The sequence below is a fragment of the Nansenia antarctica genome, assembly GCF_963989245.1.
Source record: "Nansenia antarctica genome assembly, chromosome: 15".
Classification (NCBI taxonomy): Eukaryota; Metazoa; Chordata; class Actinopteri; order Argentiniformes; family Microstomatidae; genus Nansenia; species Nansenia antarctica.
Genome location: NC_137685.1, coordinates 17,393,469 through 17,415,134, shown reverse-complemented (window position 1 = coordinate 17,415,134; position 21,666 = coordinate 17,393,469). Strand labels below are relative to the sequence as shown.

Sequence of the window (21,666 nt, the reverse complement as noted above, 5' to 3'; positions counted from 1 at the left end):
CCCGTCATATCACCCGCTAAGCAGCCTGGGTGATTGAGTCAACACACGCCGTGAATTCTGAATACTTTGCTCGCTAACGAGCGGTCACTACACTACAATATATATATTTTTTATATATATATAAAAAAAATATATATATATATGATGTAGGAGTATATATATACGTGATATATATACGTGATGAAGGAGGGCTGGGATATACCCGACCGCCTTTATCACGCCTCAATCTAGAATGATTACATCATACAATAACCTATTGGCATATAAAGGAAGACTGAAATACAATCATAAACATCAGTTCCCTTTAAATCTTGAATTAAACTACTTTTCTCGGCTGATAAAAACATTGTTAATTTTATTACGAGCCGTCGCATGAATTACAGTAGGCAGTGCAGCTCACATGCCTGTAATAACTCTGCATAACCAGTAGGTAATGTGCGTTCGTCAAGTCAATACCTGACGTAGAGCTACGATCGTTTCCACGTAAGATCAAATTTGATTCAAAGTACTTTCTATAAATGAGGCCCCTGGTCTTTGTCTTTTCATTGGTCCATAGCCCACATACACAGTTTTTCTGCAAGACACATTACTAATAGCCTACTTAACTACTTCTCCTATCTCTGTTGGAGATTCAAAGTTGGAGGTGGTCTCCCTATCCTGATTGTAAGGCTCGAGGAATGCTAGGATGTCCATGTACTTCCACTTCCTCTCCTTGACACCACCCTCAGCACCACTCCTGGCCTTCTCCTGCTCTTCTCTCTTCCCCCTCTTATATTTATCTCGGAGATATTTCCATTTGCTGCTGCATACCTTTCCTATCTAGCGTTAATTTAGCAGTTAACTACCTAGCTGTCAGTGAATGAGTCCATTGTCATTACTTACCAGAAAAACCCAAAGATCTACCGATCTGTTCCCAGATTGAGTCTTTGATGTGAATGTTGCTGTATCTCTTGTGACTCATGTAATACAACTCGGTGTAATGTGAAACAGCAATCACGAGTTGCTCAACTGATACATTGTTTTTCTCCATCCTGATGGGTCTGACGCCTTGGAGCACCGGTTGCTAGGAAGTTGGTTACTAGGGAAGGTACACGCGTACCTACTCTCCTCGTCCTGATTGGTCAGCTGTCAGAAAGGCGCTTGACGACACACAGCGCCTTTCTGAAAAGTTAAATAAATTCAACTGAAAAAGGCGGCGGCAGCTGCGCTTTTCTCACGTTTTTTAAAAGGCGGACGTTTTTTCCTTTTCCCATAGGGTTGTATGTAAAAAGACGGTGAAGGCTGCGCTTTTTGAAGTAAAGTTCAGTTCAACTGAAAAAGGCGGCGGCAGCTGCGCTTTTCTCACGCTTTTTAAAAGACGGCTGCTTTTTTTAAAAAGCGGCCGTTTTTTCCCTTTTTCCCATAGGGTTGTATGTAAAAAGGCGCTGAAGGCGGCGCTTTTTTCAAAAAAAAGATGTCAAGTGTGAACACCCCCTTAGAAGGGTTAAGTGTCTGGTTAGAAGGGTTAGGTGTCTGGTTAGAAGGGTTAGGTGTCTGGTTAGAAGGGTTAGGTGTCTGGTTAGAAGGGTTAGGTGTCTGGTTAGAAGGGTTAGGTGTCTGGTTAGAAGGGTTAGGTGTCTGGTTAGAAGGGTTAGGTGTCTGGTTAGAAGGGTTAGGTGTCTGGTTAGAAGGGTTAAGTGTCTGGTTAGAAGTGTTAAGTGTCTGGTTAGGGTTAGGTGTCTGGTTAGAAGGGTTAAGTGTCTGGTTAGAAGGGTTAAGTGTCTGGTTAGAAGGGTTAGGTGTCTGGTTAGAAGGGTTAAGTGTCTGGTTAGAAGTGTTAAGTGTCTGGTTAGGGTTAGGTGTCTGGTTAGAAGGGTTAAGTGTCTGGTTAGAAGGGTTAAGTGTCTGGTTAGAAGGGTTGAGTGTCTGGTTAGAAGGGTTGTGTCTGGTTAGAAGGGTTAAGTGTCTGGTTAGAATGACAGGTGGAGGGAGTAGAGAGTTAAGTGTCTGGTTAGGGGTTGTTGTTGTTGGTATTGTTTGAGAAATATACTCTTCACTGTTTATGCTTCCTTTGTTTCCACTGCACAGATCCACCTCACAGCCCAGCTACCATGTCTGACCCCAGGTCCACACAGTCCCCTGGTTCTGGCTGTGGTTCTCCAGCCCTGGAAAGCACACACGGCCGATGGATGGTGGCAGTGAAGCTGGAAGACTGCAGGAAAACACTCAAACTCAACGTGGCAATTAAAGAGGAGGAGGAGGAGGAAGGAGGAGAAGAGAAGAAATATGTGATGGTGAAAGAAGAACAGGAAGAAGGAGGAGAGGACGAAGAGAAGAAAGATGTGATGGTGAAAGAAGAACAGGAAGAAAGGGGAGAGGAAGAAGAGAAGAAAGATGTGATGGTGAAAGAAGAACAGGAAGAAGGAGGAGAGGAAGAAGAGAAGAAAGATGTGATGGTGAAAGAAGAGGAAGTAGAGGAGGAAGATGTGGTGATGGAAGAGGAGGATGAAGAGGACAAGGATGGTGAAGATGATGAAGTTGGTGAGGATGATGAAGATGGTGAGTTCATGCTATGTATTTGGCGAAGGCCAGGCCAGGTTAATGAGTAGATCAAAGGGCGCTGGCAGATATTTAGGCTGCATTTACACCGCAGGTCCAAGTGACACAATTCAGATTTTTTTCTCACGTTTTTTCTCATGTGGCACAGATGGGTTATGTAACATGCAGGTGTAAGCAGTAAACAAGCACATTGACTCTGATATTCTCAGATCCCATTCAGGCCTCAATCTCATGCCGGCCTCTATCAGATATGAATCTGATATGTGTCATGTCTACTGCGGTCTCAGCAGGCAGGTCGCATATACAGTGCTGTGAAAAAGTATTTGCCCCCTTCCCAATTCCGTGTGTTTTTGCATGTTTGTCACACTTAAATGTTTCAGATCATCAAACCAATTTTACTATTACACAAAGATAACCTGAGTAAATAGAAAATGCAGTTTTTAAATGATCATTCCATTTATTGAAGTCAAAGAGTTAGGGTTATACAGGTGAATAGTAGCAGGGTTATACAGGTGAATAGTAGCAGGGTTATACAGGTGAATAGTAGCAGGGTTATACACAGGGGTGCACACAACTGGTGCGCCAGTGCGCATGCGTCGCCAAAGTGCATGCTGCGCGGCAGATCAGCCGCACGAAGGCGCTCTTGCGCACCAACAGCTGGAACCGCTGGGAGAGGAATTTACTTCCTCAAAATCCAACTGCTGACTGCTGCATCACTGAGGCACCCGACGAGCCGTCAAAATGTCCAAGAAGCCAGCCCCACTAAGTAACTATTTGCCGTCACCTCAGCCGAAGGCCCGACGAGTAATCCATCACAACAGTCGACCGACGACGACCACGGCGACTCCCCTCACGAAAACATTCGGAAAGTATCGTAACTCGTACTTTCATTCCGCGTATCGCGTATCGCACGGTTATCACGCCGCCACGTGAAAATTCAGTCCCGAACGACTCGTCGCTAAAAGGAAAAACAACACCAAGGGACTTCACGTTTCTTTTCTCTGAAGCTTTCAAACGTTCAGACGTTTGTTTTACAGCTTCATTATCGCACTTCGACCCCTGACCCAGGGAATATGGTTGGGAAGTCTATTAGAAAAAAGAAAAAAAAGACTTTGTTGCACAATCAAAATAATGAGCTATTTAAAGTGATAGCCTATAACATCCTCTACCATGGTTGAAATTGAGGACAGTGATAACAGCAGTCAAGAGAGCAGTGATGATGATGATTAAGCTTGTAGCATAAATAAATGCTTAGGCTGTAACTTTTTGTTGAAAAGTTGATTTCAGTGTTTACAGAACAGAGCAGTGCTTTAAGAGATGTCCGTTTATTTCAGTGTGTTTAAAGAACAGACATTCAGTTAGTGCTTAAAGTGATGTCAGTTGATTTCATTGTATTTAAAGGAGTCTGACAGACTTTCATGCTTAAAGAGCAGTCATTTGAATTTGCATTTGTTTCTTTTGTTTTGCACACAATCATTTGTTTGTTCATCTTTATTTATGACTACATGTCGTTTTGCTAATATAAGTTATAATTTTAATTTAATTTTTAATTTTGCCATTTAGCAGACGCTTTTATCCAAAGCGACTTACAATTACGAATTACAGGGACATTCCCCCTGGAGTAAGTGCCTTACCCAAGGGCACACTAGTAGTGGTGTGGCTTCAGGCGGGATTTGAACTCACAACCTTCCGATCCCAAGTCCAACTCACTATCCACTAGACCACCACTACCCCCAAGTTATCCATGTATCCCTTTTTTATCCATCCTGTGGGACGGGTCGTGACTCGCGAGCTCGGGGAGCACCAAGCAGCATCACTAGGTGCTCCTCTGAGCACTGGCCCCAAAAAGTTATGTGCACCCCTGGTTATACAGGTGATAATAGATGATTCTCTGATGATGGGCGGAGGCCGAGATTTGTTGATTCCCCAAAGTAATTAATTAAAGCTTGCTCAAAGTAGACAATTAAGATACAAGTTTATTCACGGCGCCGGGTGTGTTCAGTCGCAGGCACAGACAGAGAACGCACACAGAATGACATTCACAGTGCCTCCTTATAATCTAGATTCCTGCTGACACAGGAATCAGCTGTACCTTGCAAATCATTATTCTCCTGTCAAACATGTTGTTTACACTAAAGTTAGATGTACGTTCGGCTCGTCTCCATCCCATAACGGGTTGGTCGTCATGGCAATTCAGTTACCTGACTCTGGTCAGCTGACTGGCCGGTCCTAAATATACTGACCTATTGACCCAGTCTCTCCCCTGGCCCCTTAGTCAGGTTTCCCTGCTGCAAGGTATACTGGCCCCACTAGCCGTGGTCTAAATCTGGCTCCGGTCCAGTTACAGAGAAAAGCATGGTCAGTTTGTGCATGACAGAGACAGAGAGAGGTTTGCTCAATCTCAACAGTTTAGATATTACAACTTGATTATAATTACCAATGATACAGTATTTAGAATTTACCTATGCACAATGGAAAAACACATCCTATCAACAGGTGAATAGTAGCAGGGTTTCAGGGTTTTTCCTGCATAGAGAATTATGAGGCGGCCGCCTCCGTCATATTTCTTGCCGCCTCCAGCTCTCGTCAAAACTCTGACGGTCGTATTTTCGACAAGCGTTGCACTCGGTGGATTTCTGTCATTTCTAACTGCAATTGCGGCACTGCGCCCATGTGGTGGCAGGGGCGCTATTTAACCTTAACCCTGGTGGCGCTGTGCTGCAAATAAGCTTAGCTTTGGTGTTTGCTAGCGAAGACAAAACAAGGAACCAGCCAGCAACATGTGGAGCCCTGGGCTTGCACACTCGTCACTTTGTCAACTGTCAGAATAGTCTTTTAGGTCGAAACGTTATTTCATATCAAAAATCCTGAAAGTCACATTAGTTGGCTTGCTGTTCCATTATCCAGAATGACAAGTTGAGCCTATACTAGCGTTAGTCAGTGCTCCTTTTAATGTATTATTTGCAAAATGATCAGTTTTGAAGTCTGTCAGGGGTTTCAATTGCTGAAAAGTTGTATTAATCAGACAGTCAACAATAGTATTTTTTTTTTATTATTTTATTAAAAGATTTAACCTTTATTTAACCAGGCAAACATGTAAGAACAAATTCTTATTTGCAAATGCAGCCTGACCAAAAAGCAGTGGCTCTTTGGGGGGGGTGACATGGTACTACTGTCATTAACAAGGACTAACAAACCTTCTCTGTCATAACCTCATTTTGTGGCAGGAAAAACCCTGAGTAGACGTTTTTGATGACGCGATCAAACAGTGCAATGCTGTTCTTATTTATTTATTTCCAGTTATTGTGCTTTGTTGGTATAGCCCAGCGTTTCCCAAACTGTGGGGCGCGCCCCCCTAGTGGGGCGCGGGGGTACTGCAGGGGGGGCGCAGAAAAAAAAAAGATTTATAAAAAAATTAAAAACTGTGGGAATACTGCTGCCTTTTGCAACATCGTACCTGTGTGAGATAGGCTTTTCTGCTGTTGCTGCTATCAAAAGCAAATACAGGTCGAAGTTGAACATTGAGAATGAACTGAGAGTGGCAGTCTCAAAACAACAACCCCGCTTTGAGAAGATTTGCAAGGCAAAGCAAGCACACCAGTGGCGGATACAGAAAGTGGCTGATGGGTGGGCCTGGAAAAATCTGGGTAGGCCTGAGTGAAACTCATCACCGCACGTTTTAGACCTATGTATGAGCAGCCAGATGGATGGAACACAACCGGGCTCGCGATCATAGGCGCCGATTTATGTTTCTGCCCGTGGGTGCTCGAAACATTTGGGTACGACCAACACGCATGCACACACACGCACACGCACGCACGCACACACGCAAAATATTCGCAGGGACTGGAGGAGATCACTATGCAGACCATGAAACGAACGGAAAATAAATAAAGTACCTGTCTACCCAGAGAATGCAACGGACAGCCAAACAAGTTATTATAATACACACACGCAAGGCATTCAAGCGCACGCAATAGTCAATGAATTAACCAATAACCATCAACTATGGAGGACCAAGTCTGACAGAATTAACAATAAATATATAGGGCTGTAATCATACAAACACAAATGAAATAGCCAATCAGTAGCCTGTCACAATTCAGAACTCCCTCGCTCACAGAGGGTGCCTGCAATCATAAATGTATGCCACGGCGGGCCAGACTAAAATATGAAACCATGGCCTACCTTATCGGTTGGTTATACAAGGCGGAGTCGTCTGGGTTTTGAATTGAATAAATTGATGATGTCGTCATGATCCAAAGTATCTGTCAGTTCTCTTTCAAACGACAGAAGCGTCAGGTTGTTCAAGCGTCCAGTCTGCATTGATTGATTGATTGAAAACTTTATTAGAAGATTTGCAGAAGTAGGTACATGAAAGTACATATTACATACAAGGTCAACTAACAGGATAAAAACCCAAGAAAGCCACTGGCTTATTTCAATTGGGGTCCTTGATACTCAATTAATCGTTATATGTAAGACAGACAAAAAACTAGTACTATCTACAAGATAATACAGACAAATAACTAGTACTATCTACAAGATAAACATACATCCAACATGGGAAGAACAATACAACAAAACATAAGGTATGTACAGCGGGTAGGACAGGTGGGGACATACACCACAGGTGGGGGCGGGGGACAAAACACAAAGTATGTACAGTGGGTAGTTCGGGCAGGGGGACAGACATATAATATGTACAATGGGTAGTTCGGGCTGATGATCTCAGGCGTGTCTTGATCCGGTTTGTTGCGGAGAAAAGTCTCTCAACAGTGCAGGACGTCATAGGGAGCGTTATGATGGCCCTTAAGAGACAGTTGACATTGGGGAAAATGTCTGCAGGGCAGCTATCGAGTATTTCGATTAATGAAGGGAAGTTCTCTTTATCATTTTTGCGTCTCACGTGTTGGGTGAAAACAGTGTACTCCGCATCACTGATTGCAATCCCATATAAATCACATGGTACTTTCAACAGTTCTTTCACGCCAAAAGTGGCGGACGCCGGTAAGAAGGAAGCCGAAGCTTGCATGATCCCATACGTGTCCTCTTTAAATCGGCAGTTCAACTCGGTTATCTGCCTGTCTAGAACGCAGTTCCACAGTGCCCTTAAATCATTATTGCTCTTGATAGCAGACGTTTTGCCGGAGACGTTTCCAATTTTTGTATCCATCTCTTGTAAAAGTGAACTCCGTGTGCGCCTCTGGGAAATGTCGACACACTTTACAAAAAATAGCGTCTCTTTCTTTACTATATTCCATCCACTTGAACTTCTCGTACCAATTTCTACTGAAGGAGCGCGATTTCCCATCTATTACAGTGGTAGGGAATGTTACCAGCTTTGGTTGAGTGGCTGGTTCCTCCATGGCTGACAGATCCGACGGTGTAGTCCTACCAGTTAGCTCTTCACAAGCCGGTGGCAATGTCGGTCGCTTCGGTGGAGCTTTAGCGTGTATGCTCAAGTTAGCATTAGATGTTGAAGCTGTGGCCGTTTCTCCTTCTTCATCCCCAGGGCCAGCACACATCTCATCACAATCCTCCTCTCTGTCTTTGGACAAGGCCTGGTCCAAACTTTCATTATTTTCACTTACTTCCAGACGTGGCTTTTTAAGAAAGCGGGACAATGTTAGCTGTTTAGCCATTGTAGCGCGCACACTGAACACTTGACAGACACTTGACACTGACACTTGACACTTGACACTGGTCACGGTCAACTGAACAATCAGAGTAAACATAAAAGAGGAAGCCATGTAAACGTAAGAGAGGAAGTTGAATATTATTAGTATTAATACATACTTTTAATTAAACTTTTTTTTTTTTTTTTTTTTTTTTTTTTTTAATATTTTTATGAATCTGACTGGGTGGGCCAGCTGTCAATCTGGGTGGGCCTAGGCCCACACAAGTCATTGATCGTAATTGTGATAGGAATGTGTAGAGTAAGAATAGTGATGCAGTAGAAATTAGTTAATGTTGATATGTTGAATATTTCAGTGGCACAGGATCATTTGCCAAGCACTTATGTTCCTTTTCAACCCATAATAAAATATAAAACTATAGTTGGATATATGTGTCTTGTTATTATTAGAAGAGAAAATGTAATGTTTGTACAACTTTATACAATTAATTATATCAATCTAGGTGGGGACCGGGTTAGGGGGGGCTCGAAAATATTTCCAATTACCCAAGGGGGGCCTGATTGAAAAAGTTTGGGAACCGCTGGTATAGCCTAATGTCTGCTGGAGTGTTCAATAAAAGTGATCAATAGTGAAATGAAAAACTGCCGGTACGCATTCGGTATTCCGACAACTGTTTCCTTAAATTCAGCTTCGGCCAAGAAATTTCAATTGGGTGCATCCCTAATTTAAATGACACAGTTCTATCAAGGATGGAATATTACAGTTTTCCATTACAGGTATCCTAACACTCTGAACACTTCATGTTCCCACAGCGTGTGCAGACTCCAGAGATGTGGTGTAACTTCTGGCACTGCTGAGTCTATGGAAGCAGCACTTGTTCTCATGTTGTTTCTAATCCTGTATATGTTCCTATTCTTACAGCAGAGAGCTCCAACCCAGACTCAGACATGGAGCCCAGCTCCTCCGCATCAGGAAGCCATAAACAACACAGACGGAGGAGGAGGAGCTCAAGACAGAAGAATCACCACTGTTTAGATTGCAGTGAGAGTTTCATTTGTCCAACTCACCTTAAATCACAACCACAGACTCAAGGAGGACAGAAGACTCACTCTTGTCTTCAGTGTGGAAAGAGATTTGGTTATATGAGCAAACTAAAGATACACCAGAGAATGCACACAGGAGAGAAGCCATTCTGCTGCTCCCAGTGTGGGCAGAGTTTCAGTAAGGCAGAAAACCTAAAGAGTCACCAGAGAATACACACAGGAGAGAAGCCATTCTACTGCTCCCAGTGTGGGCAGAGTTTCAGTCATGTAGGATCCCTAAAGAGACACCAGAGAATACACACAGGAGAGAAGCCATTCTGCTGCTCCCAGTGTGGGAAGGGCTTCAGTCAGGCAGGAGACCTAAAGACACACCAGAGAATACACACAGGAGAGAAGCCATATCACTGCTCCCAGTGTGGGAAGGGCTTCAGTCAGGCAGGAGACCTAAAGACACACCAGAGCATACACACAGGAGAGAAGCCATTCTGCTGCTCCCAGTGTGGGAAGGGTTTCAGTAAGGCAGGAAACCTAAAGAGTCACCAGAGAATACACACAGGAGAGAAGCCATTCTGCTGCTCCCAGTGTGGGAAGAGTTTCAGTGTGGCAGGATCCCTAAAGACACACCAGAGAATACACACAGGAGAGAAGCCGTTCTGCTGCTCCCAGTGTGGGAAGAGTTTCAGTGAGGCAGGATCCCTTAAGAAACACCAGAGAATACACACAGGAGAGAAGCCATTCTGCTGCTCCCAGTGTGGGAAGGGTTTCAGTCAGGCAGGAGAGCTAAAGACACACCAGAGAATACACACAGGAGAGAAGCCATATCTCTGCTCCCAGTGTGGGCAGAGTTTCAGTGTGGCAGGAAACCTAAAGAGTCACCAGAGAATACACACAGGAGAGAAGCCATTCTGCTGCTCCCAGTGTGGGAAGGGTTTCAGTGAGGCAGGAAACCTAAAGAGTCACCAGAGAACACACACACTAGTTAACACGACTGCTCCCAGTGTGGGAGGAGTTTAAAGGAGGCAGGAGCCCTAAAGAAGAAGGGGGGGGGGTCTGCTGGCTGCACCATCATATACTGTATGGATATGTACTTGTTGATCGGATCAGGGAGAAGGTTGTGTCATGACATGAGCCTTTTCTAGATTATTTTCTCTCAATGTCTCCCGTCCTCTCCTCCTACCCTCCCTTCCTCTCCCTCCTTCCTCCCCCCTCCTCTCTTCCCTTCCTCTCCCCCCTTCCTCTCCTCCCTTCCTCTCTTCCCTTCCTCTCTTCCTCTCCTCCTTATGTTTGAAATAAATCCTCCTAACGTTTCAGCTGGAAGACTGAGATGTTTTGTTCCATTGCTTAGTTTAATTTATTAGTTAATAGTTTCATGGACAGCTTTTTAAAAAACATATTTAGCTGCATGGCAGGTGAACTAATACACATAATCAACACTTCCCTTTCATCAGGAATCCCAGAATGCCTGACAACTGCAGTTATCAAGCCTCTACTAAAACAGAACGGCCTAGACCCATTTGTACTGAACAACTACAGACCCATATCAAACCTTCCCTGTACAGGAAAAATTATTGAAATGGTTGCCCACGAACAACTTAGCAGTTATTTGACCCTAAATTATCTCTTCGATGACTTTCAATCAGGCTTTCGCCCCCCCCCCCCCTCCACTATTGTGAAACAGTTTAAAAATATATAAATAAATATGCATTATACTGGCAAATCTAAAAATCGAACATACAGCTTCTTAATATTTCCTTATTTTTATTCATTCAAACATGAATTTGTCATTTGTATTTTACAATATTCATACATTATAATATTATAACAGTTCTATCTTTTTGTACTCTTTTTCTTCATTATTATTCATTTAATTTCACTGAATTACTTTTTAATACTTGAATATTTCTTTCTTTTTGCTTTGAAAACTGATATCCTGTGTTAGACTACCTGTAGTACCACCCCACACCAGTAGGGTACCACCATAAGTGTTGGGCTTGAGTTACCTGGCGAAGCTTCAGTTTTTCTTTCTAGAAATTAGTTTGTCTTGGTAACAGTGGAGTCTGGTACTTTGCACAATAAAATGCTGAGAATTATACAGTTAACTGTGTCTGCTTGTTATTTCATGTCCCTCTCTGACATCGATTGAAGTTCGTTGCTGTAGAGCGCCATCTACTGGTGACAGTGTTGAACCTGTCTGCATGTGGCTCCTGTGATTAAATAAATGGCTGTGTTCGGAATAGCATACTAGCATACTACTCATACTAGATATGACGTAGATTTTGAGTATGTAGTACGTTCCGAACGTACAGTATGCGAGATTTGAGTATGCGAGAAATTTAGTAGGCGAGCAGTTATTTCCGGGAAATTTGAAGTCGGTTTTGATGGACACTATCTCGTCTCCTATTTCCCTAAATGCATTTTGCGTCCAGAATTGCAGAGTTGCGTCCAGGGTTGCCAGATGGGGCGGGTCACCGCCGAATGGGCTACTTGATTTTGAGGTTATAGAAAGTTTAGGCTGTAAATTGTCAATCCCATCTGGCAACCCTGTGCGCTTTCAGCCTCGTCAAACTGCGTCATACAAACTTGTCATACAGCTATTGTTTACATCGTCCGATAGCCTGGGGACCGAAAGCTTGCAATAAACATTGTTTTTTGCACATATTTGAGTGTGCAGATGCTGCTTTTTTGCACTCTATTTGATACTCTTCAGCTGCAGCACCCCAGCTAAGTCTGATCACGGATGAGCGGTGGTATTTTCACTATACTTGGAATTAACATGATGAAATGCATTCTTAGACATGACTACATCGTCATGATTACAAATATGCCACTTGAAATGCATGAAATCCAAGTTTATTTGTGTCTTACACACATGTTCGCCTAGTATTTGACTGTTTGTAGCCCAATCACGAATGATCCCAGTATTGTAGCTTCAGACGGACAAGTTGGTTGTAGTGCTTGTGTGACGGGGTGTATCTTTGCATGAATCACTCTCAGCTGGATGGCTCACGTTCATTTATTCTGTAGAAAACATACAGTGCATCAATTTGTGGACACGGTTGCAGGGTCATCAGGCTAGATTCCAGTCAGTGTTTTCAGATGAACTGAGCATACAGTAGTCACTCATACTACACAAATTATAACAATAATATGAAACAAAAATACAAAATGTGTAGACTACATAAATCCTTACTTGTGTGATCGTATAGTGGTATTTGAACAGTCAAACAATCAATTATATATATATTAACAATAACAATACAATGCATAGAAAAACAGCGCAACTGGAATACACGCATGCACACCACGTGCAACACATGGCTGCAACCTGACTGCTAGGTTAGCTGCGAGCGTGGTGCAAACTAGCGAGATGGAAAACCCAACCTCCTACAATACGGTCTACTAACTTTGGCAGAACAACAGACATACAATAGCACAACAATAATAATATTACCTGTAGAAAACATACAGTGCATCAATTTGTGGACACGGTTGCAGGGTCATCAGGCTAGATTCTAAAATGATGTTACACACGGACATTCACGTTAGCGCCATCATTGTTAACAACAGAAAACTCACATTAACAAACTTGTGATATGTTCCAAACTAAAATACTATAAATGGGGAAACTCAAAACAGCTATCTTACTTATCAAACATTCAAATAAAACATAGGTACATTGATAATCTCTCAAACGATATTCAATCTCAGACCCTGTAGAAAACGTGACCTACCCAGTCAATGTTTTCAGATGAACTGAGCAGGATCATGTTGCGTCCCGCGCTATGCACTGTACAGCTGTATTTACATTAAACCCCTAGAGGGCGCAGTTTAGCTCTATTTTAGCTATAATTGAACTGTACTTTCTACTCCGTTACACTTGCCCACGATATGTTATTGCTCATATATATTTATTTTAATCATGTTATTTTACCAACTGTTAAGACAACAATATAGTAAGCTAGTAGCAGTATGCCGAGCAGTGTCGACATCGATGGGGGTCTCCAATCGACTCCATTCAAAGTGATTTACGATCCCGCCCCTCTCTCCTGTCCGGACACATTTGAATTTTCACCGTAAGCCCCGGTAAAGCGACGTTATTAACCCGCAAAGAGTGTGCCCCGGGCACCGTATTTGTCCGTGAATAACACCGGCTAGGAAGGTGGTAAAAACACAATACTACTTTGCTAACTTCACCATACGGTCATTTTGAGCCATCAACCATCCCGCTGGCACCCCGGGAAGTTATGTTTCGAACCCCGAGAGCATGCATAAATGTCTATCCGGAAAGAGTACACTCTCCTCGGCCGCTGCACGCGCCTCTCCTCGGTAACGCGGAGGAACGAAAAGCTTACAGCACCGTGTATTCACAGGCGGTCTCCCATCCAGGTACTAACACGGCCCAACCCTGCTTAGCTTCCGAGGTCGGACGAGATCGGGTGTATTTATTTATTTATTTTTCTTTTATTATCAAAAATACATTTCACAGATAATTTTTTCAGTTGGTTATTTACATTATTCACAAAACACATACAGATACGATACGTAAATAACACAGTGAGACATGACAGACAGCACAACACAAAATGTGGGACAGACATAGAATAGACAAAAGACGACAACAAAAAAGACCAAGTAGCATACCAGGTCTTATCTATGCCTGGCAGCCTTTGGTAAAATCATAAAAATCATAAAATCAACATAACAAATAAACCATACGCAAAATAATCCAAACAAAGAAACAATAAAGAATGCTGCAACAAATAAAGAAATGATAAAACAATAAAGAATGATAAAGCAAAAGATACGACACATAAAAAACACGGTGATTCATGACAGACAGCGCAAAAAGTGGGACAGACACAACCCTAACCCTAACCCTAAACCCTAAACCTAAACCAGAATAGACAAAACCAACATGAGACCAAGTAGCATACCAGGTCTTATCTATGCCTGGCAGCCCTTGGTCAACTCAGAAAAATCATAAAACAAACATAAACACTGACTCAAAACCAAACACAGATACTAATCCTCTATATTAAAACCTAACATCCCTGATCCCGTAATAGTCACCAAAGTGCTATTATTGACAAAGTGTTTACAAAAATCTGCTTTCCCCAGTGTGTGCACTAACCTAACATCCTTTTTAAATAGTGACACAAACAACTCCCACACCCTGGTAACTTTCCCCTCATAATGTGCTACATTCCTCCTACATACAATTGCATACCTTACGTGACTCAACAAAAAATTAACCAAATCTACGTTCACTTCTTTCTTTTTTCCCACCACCCCAAACAATAACAATTCCTTCCATTCAATCTCATTCATGACGGTAACCCCACAGTGTAAATATTTCCCCCATGCCTCAAACACCTCTCTATAAAACAGTGACATTCCCTCATACCAGGGGAAGTCATGTTAAAGTGAAGTTAAAACACAACGAGATTGCTAAGCTAACACCGCTAATGCGGAAGTGGCCTGTGGCCTGTGTGTGTGTGATGATGAGATGATGATGATGATGATGGGGGGTGATAGGAAGGTCGTAGAGACACCATTCAAATGGTTTTAGATTCCCTGTCCTCTGGTCTATCCGGGGGTGTTGGAATTGTTCTCCTAACCCGCGGGGAACCATACGTTATTAACCCCGGGAGGGGTCACACTACGGGACGTATAACGCTGGCTATGAATGTGGTAGAAACACGCGGTTTTCATATTTCTGTTCCTTAGGTCTACACGGTCATTTGAAGCCTAACCCCAGCCCTCTACGACCCCGGGACGTGATGTTATTGAGCTTCCTGCAGATTAGCCACATGCTAAAGGCATCATGCTAACCCTACCCCGTTTTGGATTCAGCGTGATCTCACGATCATAAAAGTCAATGGGAGTGGCAAAAAAAATCGTGTTCGACTTAAAAAAAAAAAAAAAAAAAGTTAGGGTGAAGATAGTGGATGCACGCATTTAACATCTCTCTCTATGACCTGGGGTCACAAGGGTGGGGAATTCCTGGGCATATGTGAATGTGAATGGTCATGTTAATGAGCTGTATGTTAATGAGCTGTGTGTGTATGTTAATGAGCTTCATGCTAATGAGATTCCTGCTAATGAGCTGTATGTTAATGAGCTGTATGTTAATGAGCTGTATGTTAATGAGCTGTGTATGTTAATGAGATTCATGCTAATGAGCTGTATATTAATGAGATGTATGTTAATTAGCTGTGTGTATGTTAATGAGCTGTATGTTAATGAGCTTCATGCTAATGAGATTCATGCTAATGAGCTGTATGTTAATGAGCTGTGTAAAAGTGGGCGGAGCTTGTGTAAAAGTGGGAGGAGCTTAAGTCAAAGTGGGAGGAGCTTAAGTCAAAGTGGGCGGAGCTTAAATCAAAGTGGGAGGAGCTTAAGTCAAAGTGGGCGGAGCTAAAATCAAAGTGGGAGGAGCTTAAATCAAAGTGGGCGGTGCTTAAATCAAAGTGGGAGGAGCTTAAATCAAAGTGGGAGGAGCTTAAATCAAAGTGGGAGGAGCTTAAATCAAAGTGGGAGGAGCTTAAGTCAAAGTGGGAGGAGCTTAAATCAAAGTGGGAGGAGCTTAAATCAAAGTGGGAGGAGCTTAAGTCAAAGTGGGCGGAGCTTAAATTAAAGTGGGAGGAGCTTAAGTCAAAGTGGGAGGAGCTTAAGTCAAAGTGGGAGGAGCTTAAGTCAAAGTGGGCGGAGTTTGTGTCTAAGTGGGCGGAGCTTAAGTCAAAGTGGGCGGAGCTTAAATCAAAGTGGGAGGAGCTTAAGTCAAAGTGGGAGGAGCTTAAGTCAAAGTGGGCGGAGCTTAAATCAAAGTGGGAGGAGCTTAAATCAAAGTGGGAGGAGCTTAAATCAAAGTGGGAGGAGCTTAAATCAAAGTGGGAGGAGCTTAAATCAAAGTGGGAGGAGCTTAAGTCAAAGTGGGCATCCGGGTCACGGACACAGCATCGTGAAAATCATAAAATCAACATAACAAATAAACCATACGCAAAATAATCCAAACAAAGAAACAATAAAGAATGCTGCAACAAATAAAGAAATGATAAAACAATAAAGAATGATAAAGCAAAAGATACGACACATAAAAAACACGGTGATTCATGACAGACAGCGCAAAAAGTGGGACAGACACAACCCTAACCCTAACCCTAAACCCTAAACCTAAACCAGAATAGACAAAACCAACATGAGACCAAGTAGCATACCAGGTCTTATCTATGCCTGGCAGCCCTTGGTCAACTCAGAAAAATCATAAAACAAACATAAACACTGACTCAAAACCAAACACAGATACTAATCCTCTATATTAAAACCTAACATCCCTGATCCCGTAATAGTCACCAAAGTGCTATTATTGACAAAGTGTTTACAAAAATCTGCTTTCCCCAGTGTGTGCACTAACCTAACATCCTTTTTAAATAGTGACACAAACAACTCCCACACCCTGGTAACTTTCCCCTCATAATGTGCTACATTCCTCCTACATACAATTGCATACCTTACGTGACTCAACAAAAAATTAACCAAATCTACGTTCACTTCTTTCTTTTTTCCCACCACCCCAAACAATAACAATTCCTTCCATTCAATCTCATTCATGACGGTAACCCCACAGTGTAAATATTTCCCCCATGCCTCAAACACCTCTCTATAAAACAGTGACATTCCCTCATACCAGGGGAAGTCATGTTAAAGTGAAGTTAAAACACAACGAGATTGCTAAGCTAACACCGCTAATGCGGAAGTGGCCTGTGGCCTGTGTGTGTGTGATGATGAGATGATGATGATGATGATGGGGGGTGATAGGAAGGTCGTAGAGACACCATTCAAATGGTTTTAGATTCCCTGTCCTCTGGTCTATCCGGGGGTGTTGGAATTGTTCTCCTAACCCGCGGGGAACCATACGTTATTAACCCCGGGAGGGGTCACACTACGGGACGTATAACGCTGGCTATGAATGTGGTAGAAACACGCGGTTTTCATATTTCTGTTCCTTAGGTCTACACGGTCATTTGAAGCCTAACCCCAGCCCTCTACGACCCCGGGACGTGATGTTATTGAGCTTCCTGCAGATTAGCCACATGCTAAAGGCATCATGCTAACCCTACCCCGTTTTGGATTCAGCGTGATCTCACGATCATAAAAGTCAATGGGAGTGGCAAAAAAAATCGTGTTCGACTTAAAAAAAAAAAAAAAAGTTAGGGTGAAGATAGTGGATGCACGCATTTAACATCTCTCTCTATGACCTGGGGTCACAAGGGTGGGGAATTCCTGGGCATATGTGAATGTGAATGGTCATGTTAATGAGCTGTATGTTAATGAGCTGTGTGTGTATGTTAATGAGCTTCATGCTAATGAGATTCATGCTAATGAGCTGTATGTTAATGAGCTGTATGTTAATGAGCTGTATGTTAATTAGCTGTGTATGTTAATGAGATTCATGCTAATGAGCTGTATATTAATGAGATGTATGTTAATTAGCTGTGTGTATGTTAATGAGCTGTATGTTAATGAGCTTCATGCTAATGAGATTCATGCTAATGAGCTGTATGTTAATGAGCTGTGTAAAAGTGGGCGGAGCTTGTGTAAAAGTGGGAGGAGCTTAAGTCAAAGTGGGAGGAGCTTAAGTCAAAGTGGGCGGAGCTTAAATCAAAGTGGGAGGAGCTTAAGTCAAAGTGGGCGGAGCTAAAATCAAAGTGGGAGGAGCTTAAATCAAAGTGGGCGGTGCTTAAATCAAAGTGGGAGGAGCTTAAATCAAAGTGGGAGGAGCTTAAATCAAAGTGGGAGGAGCTTAAATCAAAGTGGGAGGAGCTTAAGTCAAAGTGGGAGGAGCTTAAATCAAAGTGGGAGGAGCTTAAATCAAAGTGGGAGGAGCTTAAGTCAAAGTGGGCGGAGCTTAAATTAAAGTGGGAGGAGCTTAAGTCAAAGTGGGAGGAGCTTAAGTCAAAGTGGGAGGAGCTTAAGTCAAAGTGGGCGGAGTTTGTGTCTAAGTGGGCGGAGCTTAAGTCAAAGTGGGCGGAGCTTAAATCAAAGTGGGAGGAGCTTAAGTCAAAGTGGGAGGAGCTTAAGTCAAAGTGGGCGGAGCTTAAATCAAAGTGGGAGGAGCTTAAATCAAAGTGGGAGGAGCTTAAATCAAAGTGGGAGGAGCTTAAATCAAAGTGGGAGGAGCTTAAATCAAAGTGGGAGGAGCTTAAGTCAAAGTGGGAGGAGCTTAAATCAAAGTGGGAGGAGCTTAAGTCAAAGTGGGCATCCGGGTCACGGACACAGCATCGTGAAAATCATAAAATCAACATAACAAATAAACCATACGCAAAATAATCCAAACAAAGAAACAATAAAGAATGCTGCAACAAATAAAGAAATGATAAAACAATAAAGAATGATAAAGCAAAAGATACGACACATAAAAAACACGGTGATTCATGACAGACAGCGCAAAAAGTGGGACAGACACAACCCTAACCCTAACCCTAAACCCTAAACCTAAACCAGAATAGACAAAACCAACATGAGACCAAGTAGCATACCAGGTCTTATCTATGCCTGGCAGCCCTTGGTCAACTCAGAAAAATCATAAAACAAACATAAACACTGACTCAAAACCAAACACAGATACTAATCCTCTATATTAAAACCTAACATCCCTGATCCCGTAATAGTCACCAAAGTGCTATTATTGACAAAGTGTTTACAAAAATCTGCTTTCCCCAGTGTGTGCACTAACCTAACATCCTTTTTAAATAGTGACACAAACAACTCCCACACCCTGGTAACTTTCCCCTCATAATGTGCTACATTCCTCCTACATACAATTGCATACCTTACGTGACTCAACAAAAAATTAACCAAATCTACGTTCACTTCTTTCTTTTTTCCCACCACCCCAAACAATAACAATTCCTTCCATTCAATCTCATTCATGACGGTAACCCCACAGTGTAAATATTTCCCCCATGCCTCAAACACCTCTCTATAAAACAGTGACATTCCCTCATACCAGGGGAAGTCATGTTAAAGTGAAGTTAAAACACAACGAGATTGCTAAGCTAACACCGCTAATGCGGAAGTGGCCTGTGGCCTGTGTGTGTGTGATGATGAGATGATGATGATGATGATGGGGGGTGATAGGAAGGTCGTAGAGACACCATTCAAATGGTTTTAGATTCCCTGTCCTCTGGTCTATCCGGGGGTGTTGGAATTGTTCTCCTAACCCGCGGGGAACCATACGTTATTAACCCCGGGAGGGGTCACACTACGGGACGTATAACGCTGGCTATGAATGTGGTAGAAACACGCGGTTTTCATATTTCTGTTCCTTAGGTCTACACGGTCATTTGAAGCCTAACCCCAGCCCTCTACGACCCCGGGACGTGATGTTATTGAGCTTCCTGCAGATTAGCCACATGCTAAAGGCATCATGCTAACCCTACCCCGTTTTGGATTCAGCGTGATCTCACGATCATAAAAGTCAATGGGAGTGGCAAAAAAAATCGTGTTCGACTTAAAAAAAAAAAAAAAAGTTAGGGTGAAGATAGTGGATGCACGCATTTAACATCTCTCTCTATGACCTGGGGTCACAAGGGTGGGGAATTCCTGGGCATATGTGAATGTGAATGGTCATGTTAATGAGCTGTATGTTAATGAGCTGTGTGTGTATGTTAATGAGCTTCATGCTAATGAGATTCATGCTAATGAGCTGTATGTTAATGAGCTGTATGTTAATGAGCTGTATGTTAATTAGCTGTGTATGTTAATGAGATTCATGCTAATGAGCTGTATATTAATGAGATGTATGTTAATTAGCTGTGTGTATGTTAATGAGCTGTATGTTAATGAGCTTCATGCTAATGAGATTCATGCTAATGAGCTGTATGTTAATGAGCTGTGTAAAAGTGGGCGGAGCTTGTGTAAAAGTGGGAGGAGCTTAAGTCAAAGTGGGAGGAGCTTAAGTCAAAGTGGGCGGAGCTTAAATCAAAGTGGGAGGAGCTTAAGTCAAAGTGGGCGGAGCTAAAATCAAAGTGGGAGGAGCTTAAATCAAAGTGGGCGGTGCTTAAATCAAAGTGGGAGGAGCTTAAATCAAAGTGGGAGGAGCTTAAATCAAAGTGGGAGGAGCTTAAATCAAAGTGGGAGGAGCTTAAGTCAAAGTGGGAGGAGCTTAAATCAAAGTGGGAGGAGCGTAAATCAAAGTGGGAGGAGCTTAAGTCAAAGTGGGCGGAGCTTAAATTAAAGTGGGAGGAGCTTAAGTCAAAGTGGGCGGAGCTTAAATCAAAGTGGGAGGAGCTTAAGTCAAAGTGGGAGGAGCTTAAGTCAAAGTGGGCGGAGTTTGTGTCTAAGTGGGCGGAGCTTAAGTCAAAGTGGGCGGAGCTTAAATCAAAGTGGGAGGAGCTTAAATCAAAGTGGGAGGAGCTTAAATCAAAGTGGGAGGAGCTTAAGTCAAAGTGGGCGGAGCTTAAATTAAAGTGGGAGGAGCTTAAGTCAAAGTGGGAGGAGCTTAAATCAAAGTGGGAGGAGCTTAAGTCAAAGTGGGAGGAGCTTAAATCAAAGTGGGAGGAGTTTAAATCAAAGTGGGAGGAGCTTAAATCAAAGTGGGAGGAGCTTAAATCAAAGTGGGAGGAGCTTAAGTCAAAGTGGGAGGAGCTTAAGTCAAAGTGGGAGGAGCTTAAGTCAAAGTGGGAGGAGCTTAAGTCAAAGTGGGCGGAGCTTAAATCAAAGTGGGCGGAGCTTAAGTCAAAGTGGGAGGAGCTTAAGTCAAAGTGGGAGGAGCTTAAGTCAAAGTGGGAGGAGCTTAAGTCAAAGTGGGAGGAGCTTAAGTCAAAGTGGGAGGAGCTTAAATCAAAGTGGGAGGAGCTTAAATCAAAGTGGGAGGAGCTTAAATCAAAGTGGGAGGAGCTTAAGTCAAAGTGGGAGGAGCTTAAATCAAAGTGGGAGGAGCTTAAGTCAAAGTGGGAGGAGCTTAAATCAAAGTGGGAGGAGCTTAAGTCAAAGTGGGCATCCGGGTCACGGACACAGCATCGTGAAAATCATAAAATCAACATAACAAATAAACCATACGCAAAATAATCCAAACAAAGAAACAATAAAGAATGCTGCAACAAATAAAGAAATGATAAAACAATAAAGAATGATAAAGCAAAAGATACGACACATAAAAAACACGGTGATTCATGACAGACAGCGCAAAAAGTGGGACAGACACAACCCTAAACCCTAAACCCTAAACCCTCAACCTAAACCAGAATAGACAAAACCAACATGAGACCAAGTAGCATACCAGGTCTTATCTATGCCTGGCAGCCCTTGGTCAACTCAGAAAAATCATAAAACAAACATAAACACTGACTCAAAACCAAACACAGATACTAATCCTCTATATTAAAACCTAACATCCCTGATCCCGTAATAGTCACCAAAGTGCTATTATTGACAAAGTGTTT

The 21,666-nt window shown here is 42.7% G+C and overlaps 1 protein-coding gene across 1 annotated transcript in view; it reads left to right on the top strand.

The window, feature by feature from the left end:
• Positions 1-2,270: 2,270 nt before the first annotated feature.
• The window catches only part of LOC308171205 (uncharacterized protein), a gene marked incomplete at both ends in the record, with an annotated part of 192,631 nt that continues 173,235 nt past the window's right edge, over positions 2,271-21,666 (top strand). Inside the window, 2 exons of the mRNA XM_080546052.1 lie at positions 2,271-2,538; positions 9,099-9,218. Coding sequence (XP_080402178.1) covers positions 2,271-2,538; positions 9,099-9,218 — 388 coding nt within the window. The remainder of the gene's footprint in view (positions 2,539-9,098; positions 9,219-21,666) is intronic.